At 42.9% G+C, this 14,247-nt stretch overlaps 3 protein-coding genes across 5 annotated transcripts; 2 read left to right on the forward strand and 1 right to left on the reverse strand.

Annotated features, from left to right (window-relative positions):
- The first annotated feature begins 520 nt into the window (after positions 1-520).
- On the forward strand, positions 521-2,676 carry LOC118566411 (calponin-3-like). The gene has a single exon (XM_036148471.1). The coding sequence runs from the start codon at positions 568-570 to the stop codon at positions 805-807; it is 240 nt and encodes a 79-aa protein (XP_036004364.1). The 5' UTR covers positions 521-567; the 3' UTR covers positions 808-2,676.
- Positions 2,677-2,681: 5 nt separating this feature from the next.
- Positions 2,682-7,746, reverse strand: LOC118556097 (transcription elongation factor 1 homolog). 3 transcript variants are annotated; one of them, XM_036148468.1, is made up of 4 exons: positions 7,675-7,746; positions 7,040-7,162; positions 6,882-6,952; positions 2,682-3,302 (listed from the first exon to the last, which is right to left on the reverse strand). In XM_036148468.1, the coding sequence occupies exons 2-4, from the start codon at positions 7,153-7,155 to the stop codon at positions 3,238-3,240; spliced, it is 252 nt and encodes an 83-aa protein (XP_036004361.1). In that variant the 5' UTR covers positions 7,156-7,162; positions 7,675-7,746; the 3' UTR covers positions 2,682-3,237. The 3 variants fall into 3 exon arrangements, with proteins under 3 accessions (XP_036004361.1, XP_036004362.1, XP_036004363.1); XM_036148469.1 differs by having other exon boundaries at positions 7,577-7,678; XM_036148470.1 differs by lacking the exon at positions 7,675-7,746 and adding an exon at positions 7,617-7,666.
- Positions 7,747-8,424: 678 nt separating this feature from the next.
- On the forward strand, positions 8,425-11,087 carry tmem205 (transmembrane protein 205). The gene is made up of 4 exons (XM_012867909.3): positions 8,425-8,561; positions 10,260-10,366; positions 10,445-10,608; positions 10,726-11,087. Exons 2-4 carry the CDS (start codon positions 10,267-10,269, stop codon positions 11,026-11,028), a joined length of 567 nt encoding a protein of 188 aa, XP_012723363.2. The 5' UTR covers positions 8,425-8,561; positions 10,260-10,266; the 3' UTR covers positions 11,029-11,087.
- Positions 11,088-14,247: the final 3,160 nt, after the last annotated feature.

Below are 14,247 nucleotides of genomic sequence, written 5' to 3' on the forward strand. Positions count from 1 at the left end.
TGAAATTACATTAATAATTGAAAAATCTATTTTTAAACCCTGAGTTTTGGCTCTCAAATGCCAAAAATAGTGCAACTTTCATGAACTTATATAACATGTATATAGTAGTCGGGAGAGAGAAGGCTGCATTCAAGAGACATCCAAACATCAAAATGGTATCGGTGCCCTATTTGTGGTACTCTCTGATACGATACCACCATTATAGTGCTGGATCGGGGCCCGTCCCATAGGTATCGGTGCAACACTAGTACCATCCCCAGATGGAACATGGCCGTGGCAGCATCAGGCTGTGGGAAAAACTAAACGCAGGGACCGGAAAGCTGGTCAGAGCTAGCAGGAGGACTGATGGAGCAGGGCAGGGAAATCCGTTGGAGACTTCAATACTCGCGGCTGTGATTGCAGTGAGAGGGTGTTGACTCAGAGGGGCAACAAATGCACGCGGCGTTTTTGCTGGTGTTTATTTGTTTGAAAAGAAAAATCTTTAGTATTCAAGGTCACCCTGTTCCTGAAACTGATTGAAACACGAAACTGAAAGCTCTCTTTCCAAACCCCCCCTTTCAGGCCGGCATGAGTGCACCAGGAACCAGGCGGCACATCTTTGACAAGAAGCTGCAGCTGGAGAAATGCGACACCTCCACCATCTCTCTGCAGATGGGCACCAACAAAGTGGCCCCCTCCCAGCAGGGCATGACCACCTACGGCCTGCCCCGCCAGGTCTACGACACCAAATACTGCACCAACCCCAACGACACATACAACAACGGGAGCGAGGTGGAGTTTGACGGATACAACCAGTACTCTGACTGAAGAAGCCACAGACAGCCCCCCCCCACACCCTCTCCTCCCTTCCCTCCCCCTTTGCTTTAACGCCAGACAACCCACCACAGCTGTCTCTGCGACGAGCAAAGCTTCCCAGACTGTTATTTGACTCTGAATGACGTCATCCTTCTTTTTCTAAAAGTGTTTTTACTCCTAAGAAGTTTTATATTTTGCTTTTCCATGAGCACGAGACAGAATGTTGTTTACACTGGCCCCGCGTCGAAAACGTTCATGCTGCGGCCGACTTCTGCTGCCCTGGTTATTATTATTATTGGTAGGAAATAGCCACACAGCACACAGAGGTGGAGAAGTATTGATCTTTGCTATTTATAGTTTTTTGTTTTTTTTTAAATTGCTTTTTATTCTCGTTTTCAAAGATTTTAACTCTCGACGCCCCTAACTTCACATTGCTACCTTTCCAAACATGTTTGATCAGCGATGGAGTAGAATCTGAATGTTTGCGCTCACGTCCACGTTAAAGCTCCACGGGCTGAAGGGTCCCGCTTTTTTTTTTTAGATTTTTGACAGAAGCCTCAGATTGATCCATGCCAGGATGGATGCTGACGGAGCAGCGTTAGACGTCAAAGGAGGGTGATTTGTGTGGTTTTTCGGATGTTATGAGCTTCCAGGTTGTGTTCTAGATGCTTTTCAGTCCCGGAGAGTTCACCGCTTTCACAAAGGAACACGTCTAGGCATAGTGTTACATAGTTAAAGGTTTGGTGAGCGGATTTATCAGTAGTTTCTGTATTGCACGCAAGTCCACCTATGTTAGCCTTCATATGTTAGACAGCAGTTTCCTTTAGCCTTTTCTCGTAGTGGATTTTGACCTTAGTGTTGCTGCTTTAGTTGCACTTGAAGTTAGTTGTGCGCAGAAAACGGCGGTGGATCGCTACAAGCTACTTTTTATTCAGATACTCTTTCTGATAATATCCTGAACATTTGGGTGAAAGTACCTGCCTTTCAACTATTGCCCAAAACCGGTACGTATTAACGAGTCAATGGTTATTTGACTTATTTGAAGCAAAACTGTGTTTCTCCTGGCTGCAGGATTTTAATGAAGCGTCGTCTTGCTTCAGATGGCCAGGGCTTTCCTTAACCAGTATAACGTCTCTTCCCTGTGGAAGTCTCTGCAGTAAGCCCGTGTTTTATCGGCTCATGGATGCACCATGGCGTCGGGCTATAGGTTTGCAGCAAAACCATCTTTTTTCCCCTCATCCAAGTGTAACTTTCCTTGCTGCAAGAGAGGCCGCTGGGCATGGGAACGCCACCGTTATCAGACCCGGATCATTGAGTACCACCAGCGACAGACGGTAGGCATATCAAGCCCAAGCTGCTTGCTGAAACTTTGCATTAGAAATCAAGCCTAATGAGAATAAGTTCAAGAACATTTCTTGATCATTATCATTGTACCGTAAGGCTGAAGGTGCCACTCGCTGTTGTGGGATTTATTACCCAATGAGCTGTGATTAAGACCAGATGTGGTTTAGGTTAAACGGCCTTAGGCATTTTATTGGCTGTAGATTTCAACTGCAGCTACCGCTGTTGGAAGTGCGCCATCTAGTGTTGCTTGCATGTCTTTGTTGTATTATCAAACCACCAAATTGTCTTTTACGTCTTGTATTAAATTTAGATTGAGATTGTAGATTTGTTTTTTTTTAACTGTGCATTAAACAGATTATTTGTTGTCCGAGCGATCACCACAACAGCACTGAGGCGGATTTATTTTAAAGGACATTTTCCCCCTAAAATGTTTGTCCCCCCCCCCCATCCCTCCATAATTAAACTAACCCATCCCCTCTTCCGCCCTGTCTGCCTTTCACTACTATGGCATTTGTGCAATAAAAACACTTGAAAACGGTGGCTGTGATTTCATTGTTTTAATCGCTATTAGCACCTAAAGGTACACGGATGTGAAATCCATCAGTGGTGTGAAAGCAAGTACATGATTGTGAATCCACAGGGTTAGAAAAAAATTGGCAAGTTTTTTTTTAATTTTTTTTTTTTATGATGAACGTTGGGACTAAACAAAAAGGTAAAACCCAGTAAATGTCCATTGTCACACCTAATATTTAGATAAAAAAACAAATGTTAGATTTTTTTTTTCTTTAAATGAAAAAATAGATTTTTTTTTTTTCTTTTTTTTTTTTTTATGGTGGAAAGATTATTTGACAGTTTGGTCCATAACAGGAAATAAACCATTTACCCATAACAAATCTAGACTAACAAAATACGTCAAACACGTTTACATCTACACTGAGAACCGTGATGGAGACGGGTTACTGTCCACGTGGTCTCGCTCGGACCCTACCAGAGGAACAGTCTGGTGTGGAACAAAGAGTGTGACGGGCTTCAGAGACGACGAATCCAGAGTGAACCCAGGGTGAGGTTAGACTGAAGCTGTGAGTTCAGTAAACGCCATTACTGATTGGCTGCTTCGCAGGCGTCGATCCAGTCGCTGTAAACGTCCACTGGTTCAGAGAGATCTGCAGAGGAGTCGTTAAGGAACCACATCATGTTTGTGCTGATTTGGTGACAGAGTATTTTCTTGTGAGTTTGTATTCCAAACTTGTTTTAGTGCAATGTAGCAAGATGGAGCATGCATATGCAGCAGTACAGTCTCTAAGTTTCAGTTTGGCTGATGAAAATCAAACAGAAATTATGTTGATCACCACAACAGCACTGAGGTGGATTTATTTAAAGGACAATTTTGCCCTAAAATGTGTTTGTCCCCCCATCCCGTCATAGTTAAGCTAACCCATCCCCTCCTCTGCCCTGTCTGCCTTTCACTACTATGGCATTTGTGCAATAGAAACACTTAAACAGTGGCTGTGATTTCATTGGCTGATGAAAATCTAATAAAAATTATGTTGACCGTTATTTTTCTAAATGTAAGATCTTTGTATTATGGTGATGTTGGGATACTGACTTAAAAGCATTTGACAAAACCACAAAACATACTGTTATATAAGTTAGAACAGTATGGTGCTAGAGTGAATCAAAACCTATCAATGAAGCAGGCTGCAGTTTGGGAATTATTAATTAAAACTGTTTTGACATTTCCTGTGGGATCCCCGAGGAGTCAGTGTCGGGTCCTAAACTGTTCTGTATATGAATGATAAGTGCAAGGTATCAAACAAAATGAGATTTGTTTTATTTGCAGATGAAACAAACATTTTGTGCTCAGGGGGAAAAGCTTTTGGAGAAGATTACCCAAGAGACTTTAAGGTGTACTTTCTCACCAAAAAACATTTTAAAACACCCTTTTCTGATAAGTTAAGGGTATAAAATTGATAAGTTTATAAAGTCATTTCCTCACTGCTCCTCACGCCCCCTTGTGGCGGAAAGTTTTTCTTGCTGCACACAATTTGCCGAAAAGTCCTAGGCTCCATCCAAATACCTTAAATATTAGCTCCTGCTCCTTGACCTTTCATAGGGTCAACAGTAAGAACTCTATAATGGGGAGGAAAGGAGCTTTGGACTGCTGTGCCGAATTCAGACAGCCTTTAACTCCGACGTCATTACATGATGGAAACAGGCATGGATGATCCGAGTCAGAGCCGAGTCTACAGCCTTCCAGAAATGAACAACTCTTCGGACAATTTTCGTTGATTTCCATGAGGGGGCTGTGCTTTTACGTCATGTCACGCAAAGGATTGTGGGATATCTTTAAGGGTTCTTGGCGCCGGTAAAGGATGTTCGCTGGGTTCCTAGGCAAAACTAGCCATGGGAGGGAGCATACAGACTACTTTTCCTACCTCCCTTCTTACTGACTGCACTATTCGGACAGCACTGATCATGGCGACCGCTGATGAACTTCTGCTTTGGATCGAGAGCCCTTTCTCTATGAGGGTATTCTGATTGAGCCCTACCCTCAGACCAGGACCTTCTTCCGATGAACGTAAAGCCCGGGGTAAATGCACGGTGGGCTTTTAAGGTCCAACTGAAAAGGGCCCGTTGTGAACCTACATTGTCACAAGTTAAAGACCTTGGGTCCGTTCTTCGTACGTCGCTAACTCAGTTAGCTGGATTTGGTTGTTGACGATTTGGCATGATCTTAGATCGTTTGGTTCTTCGAAACTCATCTTGGACTTGCTGTCATAGCAACATGTGCACCAGCTTAAACCGGCTCAAGAGCAGGCTTATTTCATGTAAACAGGATTAGATCGAAGCTGTATAAGCGGAGGAGATAGGGAAGTCTGTCGTAGCCATGTCCATTTTTACGACAGCAACCTGTTGCGGAAGATGCAAGAATAATTTGCAGAGTTTTTCGAATTAATCACATATTGCGCAATAGACAGGATCCTTTAGAGCAGCGCAACAGTGTAATTGTAGAGAGATTTTCTTGGTGGCTGTTATAAACAGACAAACACATCATTTAACAGTGGCTTTTAAAGAGGAAAAAGTGATGTTAGAGCCATAAATCTAAAATATTTAAGTTATTTGTATGATGGTTTGCTTTTTATTTTTTATCATATTCAGTAAGAAGATTTGTTCGGGCCATTTTATTGTGAAGTTTAGTTTTACTTTGAAAGGCTTGCTTCCTGTCGAGCCGTATATTGTATTAGAAAAAACTATGGTTGGATTATCTAGACATGGAGCAATACAGTTTTACCGTGTAAACTGTGGATGACTTGGAAAAGGAAGAACTTCATTTTTTTCTAGATAAAGAATTTTTTTTGTTAAAATTCCCAGTTTGCACGTGTCCTTTACTTCCCGTCTCTAAGGAATGACACTGAAATTTGGATCTCTTGACATAACAAGTGCCTTTTTAAAATAAAGTATAATAATTAAAGGCTACCATTTTGTAGAATATTCTTGTATTTCACTTTTACTTGTCCCCATGTTCTAGTGGGTCCTGTGGAGGCTCTGATATAAAAGAACAAAGTAAATGTGAAATTATTAAAATGCAAAAATTCATACTGTAGAAAGTGATAGAAACATCTACCATGGACAGTATTTATGCATTAATTTGTCTATTTTTTGCCAGCCCTCTCTCCTGGCTTTAGCAGACTTTGAGGTGTTTTAATTAATGATTCAAATTCGGCAAACCCTCCAAGCTCTTGTTTTGCTTGGGAGAAAAACTGTGGGCGTTCTTTGCTGAACAGCCAATAGCAGCGCTGCTGATCAATGTTTCTACTATCGATACATTTCCCCTTTTAAACAAACGCATGAACACGCAGTTGTCTCAGATAACTCAATCCAGCGATACTAATCATAAACAACAGGTGAGTTCAAAAAACCCAATTAGCCGGATCATGATTAGCCGGATGAAATCATCTTGGATGCGTGATTTGATCTTGGATGTTTTAAGCAACGTACGAAGAACGGACCTCTGCAGTATTCTACATGTTAAAACACAAGCATAAAACTTGATGGCTATCAATGGCTCCATCAACATGATGAACAAAGGACAGTTTACTGGGGTATGATTTAATAAATGTATACTTCTTCCTACCCCGTTATGAACATAACATTCAGCTGTTATGCCATGAATAGTGTGACATATATGTTGATCATACATGTCATATTTGTTCCAATCCTGTGCAAACTCAACTGTTATAAAAAGCCAGGGTCTTTCTGCATGACAACAATAAGGTTAACTGGTCACTCTCAGTTTCTCTCAGACGTGGGTGTGTGTGCGCGCATTGTTGTTTAACTTTTAGGAGTTCAGACCCTGATAAAAGAAATAGAAAATAAACATTCATGGAGGTTTAAAGGGATAGATGATGTGAATGTTTGGACCAAGCTTCAACTACAGGGCAAACAGATTCACATTTGACTTCAGGTAAATAAAAAAATAAAAAAATACTAAGGATCCCAGGTCCTTTGGCTGGGTTCGGGTTAACTTAGCTAAAAATTACACAGCAGATATTTTCAGTAGGTTGCTCTTCCAAATAAGTCCTTATTCAGATTTGTTTTTCTAAATAAAATTGTTCGTTTTTATACGAACCGAGTTGCGCTTAAAAAAAAAAAGGCATATCCAGATGTCTTGAATGGAAAATGCAGCGCACCTGTGTTTACCAGATATTATCACCACGGTTCCGCTGCTTAAAAAAGGATACACGTTATAGGAGTCTGGAACTCCTCCAAGCACACGCTGCATGATATAATCCCCGTGTTCCGGGTTCTCTCCCTGGAAGAACAAGACGTTGGACATAGACAGCTCCTCGTCAGCACAGTTTCAAAAAGCGATGACAACGACAATGAATGAGTTCCTCACATCTTGACGTCGCAGGATTTCTCGTGGTTACAGAACGGACATGTGAACTGGGTGTCCAGGTTGCCCGTCATTTTCTTTTTGGGTGGTGGCTTCCTTTTAGACTTTCTGCGTCCCATTGTGTCCCTGCACAACAGACAAACAAGACCTCTCATCGACTCAGCACGCTTCCCATGGCCTCCACAGCCCTTTCAGGTGAGTGTGAACACAAATGCACGCCACACTTTAAAGATTTTTGTACATAAAAAAACAAAAACAAATGAGAACAAGGCATTAAACTTGTTAAAACCCACAACAAACATACTGCTTATGATCAAATCTGAAAAAGGACTATAAACATCTTACTAAATCCTTTCAGTTAATTTCGCAATAACATAGTACATTTGTTACGGACGTTTCTTTATACCAGCGTAAAGACGAACATCGCTTCGTTCATTTACTAAAGCGGAGAACAACAGAAAAAGAAACAACGGCCACTGTGATCCCAGCTGTAGCTAGCAGCTGCTAGCATGTGTGTGCTAACCAGCGACCGACTCCAACCTCTGCTTCTAGCGCTTATCTGGCGGACAGAAGGCCGCACCTTCGTCTCCATGGTTCGCTCTATCACCGAGAGGCTAACATCGTTACCGTTATCTTACCAAAGCAGTGGCGGCAGCGGAGGATGCTCGGGAGTTCCTCCAACAACTCGCTGCGGACGCACTATCAGTTTAGGACGTCTGCGATTGGTTGGCGGAGGCTTTACGCGGGCTCTGGTTGGTTCCAAACTATCCAATAGTGGCGCTCCGTCTCCAACACCCGCCTCCAACAGGTTAACGCAAACAGTTTTTAAAAAAAAAAATTAAAAATATATTTAAATAAAATATTTAAAAATGTTATTTGGTAGAAGCTGTTTCATAAAGGTTGATTTATAATTATAATAGTAATAATCTGATGCTCTTAAGGTGTTCCGTGCATTTTCAGAGGTAATGCCCCTGACTGCTGTGAATGTTTTGGCTTCAGAAAAAATAACAGGCTTTTAAAGAAATGCGTTAGATATCCAGATTTTTAGTTTTTTTTATTTTATTTTATTTAAAAGCATTTTTTATTTAATAAGGGAAGACAAATGCGTTTGAGTCCACACTGCTTTGAATCAACTGAATCGTGTTGTTACTGAAGTGGTATATAAATAAAATTGCCTTATTTGTTTTAAATTCAATGTACTCTAACGTTCTAGAGTCTAAATTTTAGACTCTAGAAAAATGTTCATTCATACTCTGTGAAATAATACACAACATACCACAAAAGGCATATGTTAAGTTTTGCCACCCCAAGACGCGCCCACTTAAACGAACCAGTTAAAAACAGCGTAACGTGGAATCGTCTCCCATCCGAGCTTGCGATTGGTCTGTTTCCGTCGAAGGGGCGGAGCTCTTGACTGCAGAAATTTGACAGAGGAAGTGGCCGTCCAGCACAGCGTCCTCTGGACTTTGGTTCGTTCTCTTGTTGACAAACAGCTCCTCCTTCCCCAAAGCACCCTAGAATAAAGGTAGGTGTGGAGGCTTTGGGGCCTGCTGAACTTATTGAGGTTTTAATTATTCGAGCTAAGTCGCACGTAAAGCCAGTGCAGCTGCTGTCGTTATACTTGTGCAACTGTGAAAGCTAAGTGGCTAATAGATCGTTAGCTTTTAGACTTAAGCTTTTTTTTCTCTTTTTTTACAGTTTCAGTCATTTCTTGTTGTTTTTATGTCCTTTCCGTTCGCCTCTGTAATCGATTGTCTCCGTTTTACCTTTTGTCATTTTAATCATGAATGAAGAGTGGAGTGTAACCGCTGCTCTGCCTCTCTTCTCTTATCTCACCCCTGGGTGTTTATCTTGTCTGCTGCACAAATGAAGCGAAGAGCGCCAGTGACGCCCAAGTCATTTTATCTTTTGCGTTTGCCCAAAAAAATCTCCCTGGGATTCCTGAACACTAGAGAAAATGAAAACTAAAAGTTGTTTTTCCTCAGCCTGTTGCTTTAGTGCTGCCCAGTGTCTTAAAGCAGCAGCTTATTTTACACAGCTGGATACTGGAACAAACTGCTGCAACCAAAGGTTTCAGTCAGTCAGTCAGTGCATGGATGCAGGCAAAGCCTTTTCCACTTCTTGTCGCCTTTTTTAAAGCTTCAGTGTTTTAAGTGAAAAACAAACTGGGAGTGGTGCTTATTGTGTAGAGAGAAATAGTTGTGTTGTAATAGTTTATTGTGGTTTCGAAATTGAAATGTTAAAACTGGTATCATATGATTTTAAACCGTTTCTTTCCATCTCTGGCCGTATGTCTAGGGGCCTGAAAGGTGATCCTCGGGCCTTTTCTTGGGCGTTTTTGCCATCTATGACCGCTTTTCCTCCAGGATTGTCTTGTTTATATCTCCTTCTATCTTCCCATCAACTTTGACCGGCTTCAGAAAGCAAAAAACAGCCCCTGGAGCATGATGCTGCCACTGCCCCATTTCACAGTGGGGTTGATGTCGAACGTTGTCTGTTATGCAGTGTGTGAAAGCTAGAAAGAAAAGTGTTGTTCTCATCGGATCAGAACACCACATGTTTGACATGCACCCTTCATGGCTTATGGGAATTCTGCCAGTTTCTCCTTCCTATGTGATGGATCTCTGCAGCTCCTCCAGAGTAACCAACAGCCTCTTGGCTGCTTCTGATTAAAGCACTCCTTGCCTAGTCTGATGGATTGATAACCTGTCTGCTGTTTCCTTAAATTTATTATTCTCTTTGTTCTCCACCATTCTCTAACATACCTCTAAAGCTTTTAAAGAGCGGGTGGATATTTACTTTACTAAAAGTGAACTACACACAGATGGAACCTATTTATTAGTTAGGAAAAGTGATGCAGCGATTCCAAGCACAGCGTCAAATCTGCATTATGGGGCCGAACGGAGGGGTTGGAAGGGTCCGGACGTCAGCCTCTGTGATGTTCTGTTTGGGAACCTGGAGAAAGTTTGGCAGAAAACCGAATCCTAAATGTAAGCGACAGATCCAGTCGGCCGGAAAACGGCTACTTCAAGGTGTAGCTGCGGGCCGTGAAGGTGTGGGGTGTTTAATTTGCCACAGGCGAGCTCTCCGTTTTAGATGAACACAAAATGAACATCATGCCTCAAATTTAAAAAAAAAAAATTAAAAATTAAACGAGAAACAAACTGATCGTTTTTTATAACCGGGCCGACCGTTTTGTGTCGCCTCGTGTCTGTTTCCGCAGAGATGCCATGGCAACAGAGGGGGAGCCGACCGACTTGATCAAGGTGTTGCACCTGCTGCTGCTCTCCTTCACCTGGGGCATGCAGGTGTGGGTCTCCTTCATCGGAGGTGAGAGCGGCTCAGCCCGGCCGCCGAGGCACGCTAAAGGGTTTCCGTATTAACGCTGTGGGGTTTTGGGGCCTGCAGGTTTCGCCCTGGTGAAGCAGGTAACGCTGCACACCTTCGGCTTGGTGCAGAGCAAGCTGTTTCCTGTATACTTCTACTGCCTGCTGGGGAGTAACTTTGCCAGCCTGGCTGTGTATGCCGTGTACCACCCCAGAGAGTTGCTGGACTGGCATGAAAGTGTGCAGGTGAGTGGTGACATCGTTCTTTGGCAACAAAGGGGGGAAGAAAAATAAATCAGAAACACTTAGGAGCACGCCTGCAGAATGTTTTGCATCACTGTTCCCTTCTTCTTCTTCTTCCAGATGGGCATGTTCTTCGTGGCACTGATCGTGGCAGGCCTGAACGCTCAGTGGTTCGGCCCAGCAGCCACCGAGGTCATGTTTCAGATGCGGGCCGTGGAGGAGGAGCACGGCCTGGGGAACCAGGTCGGCCTGGGCAGCCAGAGGGAGGAGTACGCCAAGCTGAAGGAGCAGGACCCAAAGTACGGAGCCTACAGGAAAACGTTTGGCCGTTACCACGGCCTGTCCAACCTCTGCAACCTGATCGGCTTCATCTGCGTCACGACCAATCTGGTCTACACGGCTCTCAAACTGTCCACCATTTAAAGGAGGGGGGGGGAAATGACTGGGGCCTCTGGTCCACAGACATCCCTGCACTGCCTCCGCCCCGCACATAAAGTATTTGCACCCTTAAACATTTTCCCCTGTTTTGTCACCGTTCAACCACAAACGTCAGTGTGGTTACTTGGGATTTGAATGTGATAGGCCGCCACAAAGTAGTGCATAGTTTTAAAGTGGAAGTTTCATGTAGAGCACGGAGTACAACTGGAAGACGGTGCTCCGGTTAGATTAAATCAAATTTGAACTTCTAGCCTACATGCAAAACACCATGCGTCAGAAAACTAATACTGCACATCACCCACAACACACCGTCCCCGCAGCGAAACAAGGCGGTGGTAGCGTCATGCTGCGGGGGGGTGTTTCTAATTAAAAACCATGTATCCTCTTTCTATTGTACTCTGTTCACAATCATGCACTGCGTTGTGTTGACCTATCACAGGGGTCACCACACCTGTTCAAAAAAAAATAAAAATAAAATATCACAACCTTCCAGTGAGCTGCATTTAAAATGCTATTTTATTCAGTTGCTCTTCCTTTGTAATCATACTTGTATTTACATAGATTTAAAGATGACAAAAGCATTTAAAACATTTATGTTGCGTTAAGAGATGGTCAGAATGAACACTTGAATGTAGACTCACTTATGCTGTAGGTAGTCAAGAATAGGAAAGGTGTTTTTGTGATCAGAGCAAACACGGACGGGAGAGCTAACGACACTATGCTGATCTAAGCAGTATTTATTAAACAAACATGCAGTCGATGCCTACTTAACTGACTTTTAGGTCCATTCTTATTTGTATTTTAACAGTCACTAAAAGGCCTTTGAATGTATAACTGCATGCAGCCTGTGTGTTGTTGGAACGGGCTAGTTTATCTTTGTAGTTGCGTTGTGTCCACAGCAGATGGCGATACTTACCCACAATTTCCCAACCCTTTTCTGCATTTCAATTTTGCTATTGTCTATCTGACTGAAATCAACACTGTGAATATAGCAATAAACAGAAGGTTTCTCTATACTTTCCCTTTGGAGTTGCAGAATCTGTTAAACGGAGAAGCTGTCCTTGTGTTTTTCTTTTTTTTTTTCATACTGATGTGTAAATCCAGGCTAAGCAGACGTGTTGGCTTTACAATTGGTGGCTTTCAATATAATTTATTTTGATGCACGTCAGGTTAGGAGAGGAGCAGCCTTGGTAGAGAACAGTACAATCCAGGCTTGCTGCAGGATAATGCTGTTCCTATTCCACTTATAACGGCACTAATGGGTTATAATGGAGTCCTCTTAATATGAAAAGCATGAACTGACGGTAAACAGACGAGCTTGCACACATGACAATTAATCCTGGCCATTACCAACTTAGGGTTGTCATTTCCTTTCTAGTAAAATATAAACAATACCTAAAAATAGATCCTTCATCTTTTCGTTACAGCTGCATACCAAAGTAACACGTTATACAGGTAAGTTGGGTTCTTGAGGAAACGGTGCAGCAAAACGTCCTGCACCTTCTGGGAAATGTTGGCTGTCCTGCCGTGCCACCAGGAAATAAACCTCGTTTCGCCAGAGAACAAGTTGATCCGCTTCACTCCTCACCTGAGGTGGCATGAAGGAGCGAGTTCGGATGAAATGTTTGCGTCTTCAGTGTGGCTCGGAACACGAGGGTCAATATTTAGTAGAGGTGGAAGTGTACGACAAAAGTATTGGATCAGAAAGAAAGCGCTTTGCTTAGTGCTGTTCCTACAACTATTATGTAATATCCTTAGTATCAGTGAAAATCAAAACATGAGGAAATGTGGGACAGGTTAGGAAGGGCCAAGGTTAGTCAACCAAGGAAGTTTGATCGACTAGCAGGAGATTCTTGTCTCGTTCCAGAGACAGAAGGAAAAGTTGTAATTTGTCTAAACGGGCAGCTGCAAAAGCAGCGGCTGCACACTTTTGACTCAGGCTGCCTCAGGGTCAGTTTCCAGGTCACACTTGAAATGTAAAGCTCAGATCCCTTTCAATGGGGTTTATCCCATAGTCTATAATGTGGGTGGAGATGTCCATCCGTCCGGTTCCCACTGAGACCTGCCCAGGGTCACCTATACCTGCAGTGTACAGGGAAGAGGAAGATGACCGCTAATTACTACACCACCAGGACACTTCGTTTAAAACACCTTTTTACAATCCATAACAAGGTCCTGGCTTCATTTTGGCCAGAATGGGTAGAGCTCGTTTAAATTTGCTGAGGTCAGGGCAGTTCCAGAACCTTAACGTTTGTTTCCCAACCCGGTTTCTGATCTGTGTTTGGGACCGTTGTCCAATCGGCACGCCTGACTGTGCCCGAGTCCAAACCGTCCGAGTTAGGCTCTCCTCCAGAAAGGAAAGGAGGTTTTGTTGGAATGTTCAGGAATCAACAAGGGTGAGCTGATCATTAACCGGAAACTGCTTGAAAGTCCCCGGCTCTAAACTGGACGCCTTCAAGACAGACAGACGTTTGCAGCCGGCCACACACAACTTTCCCAAGAAAGTTTGATGGTCGGATGAGCTTAAGTTTCAAGAGGCGTTTGGAGGTATCAGTGTGAGGCCTTCCAGCATAAGAACACTGCACCAACTGTCAAGCATGACGGTGGCAGCATGTTGGGGGGGGGGGGGGGGGGGGGGGGGTCTGGGAAGCTTTTGATCACTAGCCACTAAAATTATTTAAATTTTATAAGCAAAAACATGCCGTGCTATGTTACATGTCTGTTTCTTATTTATCATAACTCTAACCTTTCGAATTCTCAAATTATCTTCTGACATGAAACGCCTTAGAAAGGTTATAGATTCCACTGATGGATTTGAAATACCCGGGCAGGTAAATTTTACCAACAGCTTTATTTTTGTTGGAGGTGATTTTTTTTATAATTTCATAGTAAACGGATGAGGGGAAGCCCGACTGTCCGTAGGGTGAATCGGAACAGCCGTTTAACAGGAGGAAAGGGAATTTGATTACTGGTGAGAGCCACTTCTCTTATCTAATGTGCCCTGTAACCAAAGTATGCATGTGAGATTATAGGACATTTACTACTGGGTCTGATGCCATCTCTTGGAGAAGAGAATGTTGATCACAGCAGCAGCAGCTGCGGCCATTGTCCCGTGTATATATTACCTTCAAGAGTTTTCACCAATGGAGACTTAATATATTTTCATTATTAATATTTTTAGTTGATGTTGTGTTCTGCACACCT

The sequence above is a fragment of the Fundulus heteroclitus genome, chromosome 16 (genome assembly GCF_011125445.2).
Source record: "Fundulus heteroclitus isolate FHET01 chromosome 16, MU-UCD_Fhet_4.1, whole genome shotgun sequence".
Classification (NCBI taxonomy): domain Eukaryota; kingdom Metazoa; phylum Chordata; class Actinopteri; order Cyprinodontiformes; family Fundulidae; genus Fundulus; species Fundulus heteroclitus.

Coding starts and splice junctions, on each gene's coding strand:
- tmem205 (XM_012867909.3), top strand. CDS start 10,267: ATGGCAACAGAGGGGGAGCCGACCGACTTGATCAAGGTGTTGCACCTG. Junction 10,367..10,444: donor GTGGGTCTCCTTCATCGGAG/GTGAGAGCGGCT, acceptor TGGGGCCTGCAG/GTTTCGCCCTGGTGAAGCAG. Junction 10,609..10,725: donor ACTGGCATGAAAGTGTGCAG/GTGAGTGGTGAC, acceptor TTCTTCTTCCAG/ATGGGCATGTTCTTCGTGGC.
- LOC118566411 (XM_036148471.1), top strand. CDS start 568: ATGAGTGCACCAGGAACCAGGCGGCACATCTTTGACAAGAAGCTGCAG.
- LOC118556097 (XM_036148468.1), bottom strand. CDS start 7,155: ATGGGACGCAGAAAGTCTAAAAGGAAGCCACCACCCAAAAAGAAAATG. Junction 6,953..7,039: donor AAATCCTGCGACGTCAAGAT/GTGAGGAACTCA, acceptor TTGTTCTTCCAG/GGAGAGAACCCGGAACACGG. Junction 3,303..6,881: donor GTTCCAGACTCCTATAACGT/GTATCCTTTTTT, acceptor ACTCCTCTGCAG/ATCTCTCTGAACCAGTGGAC.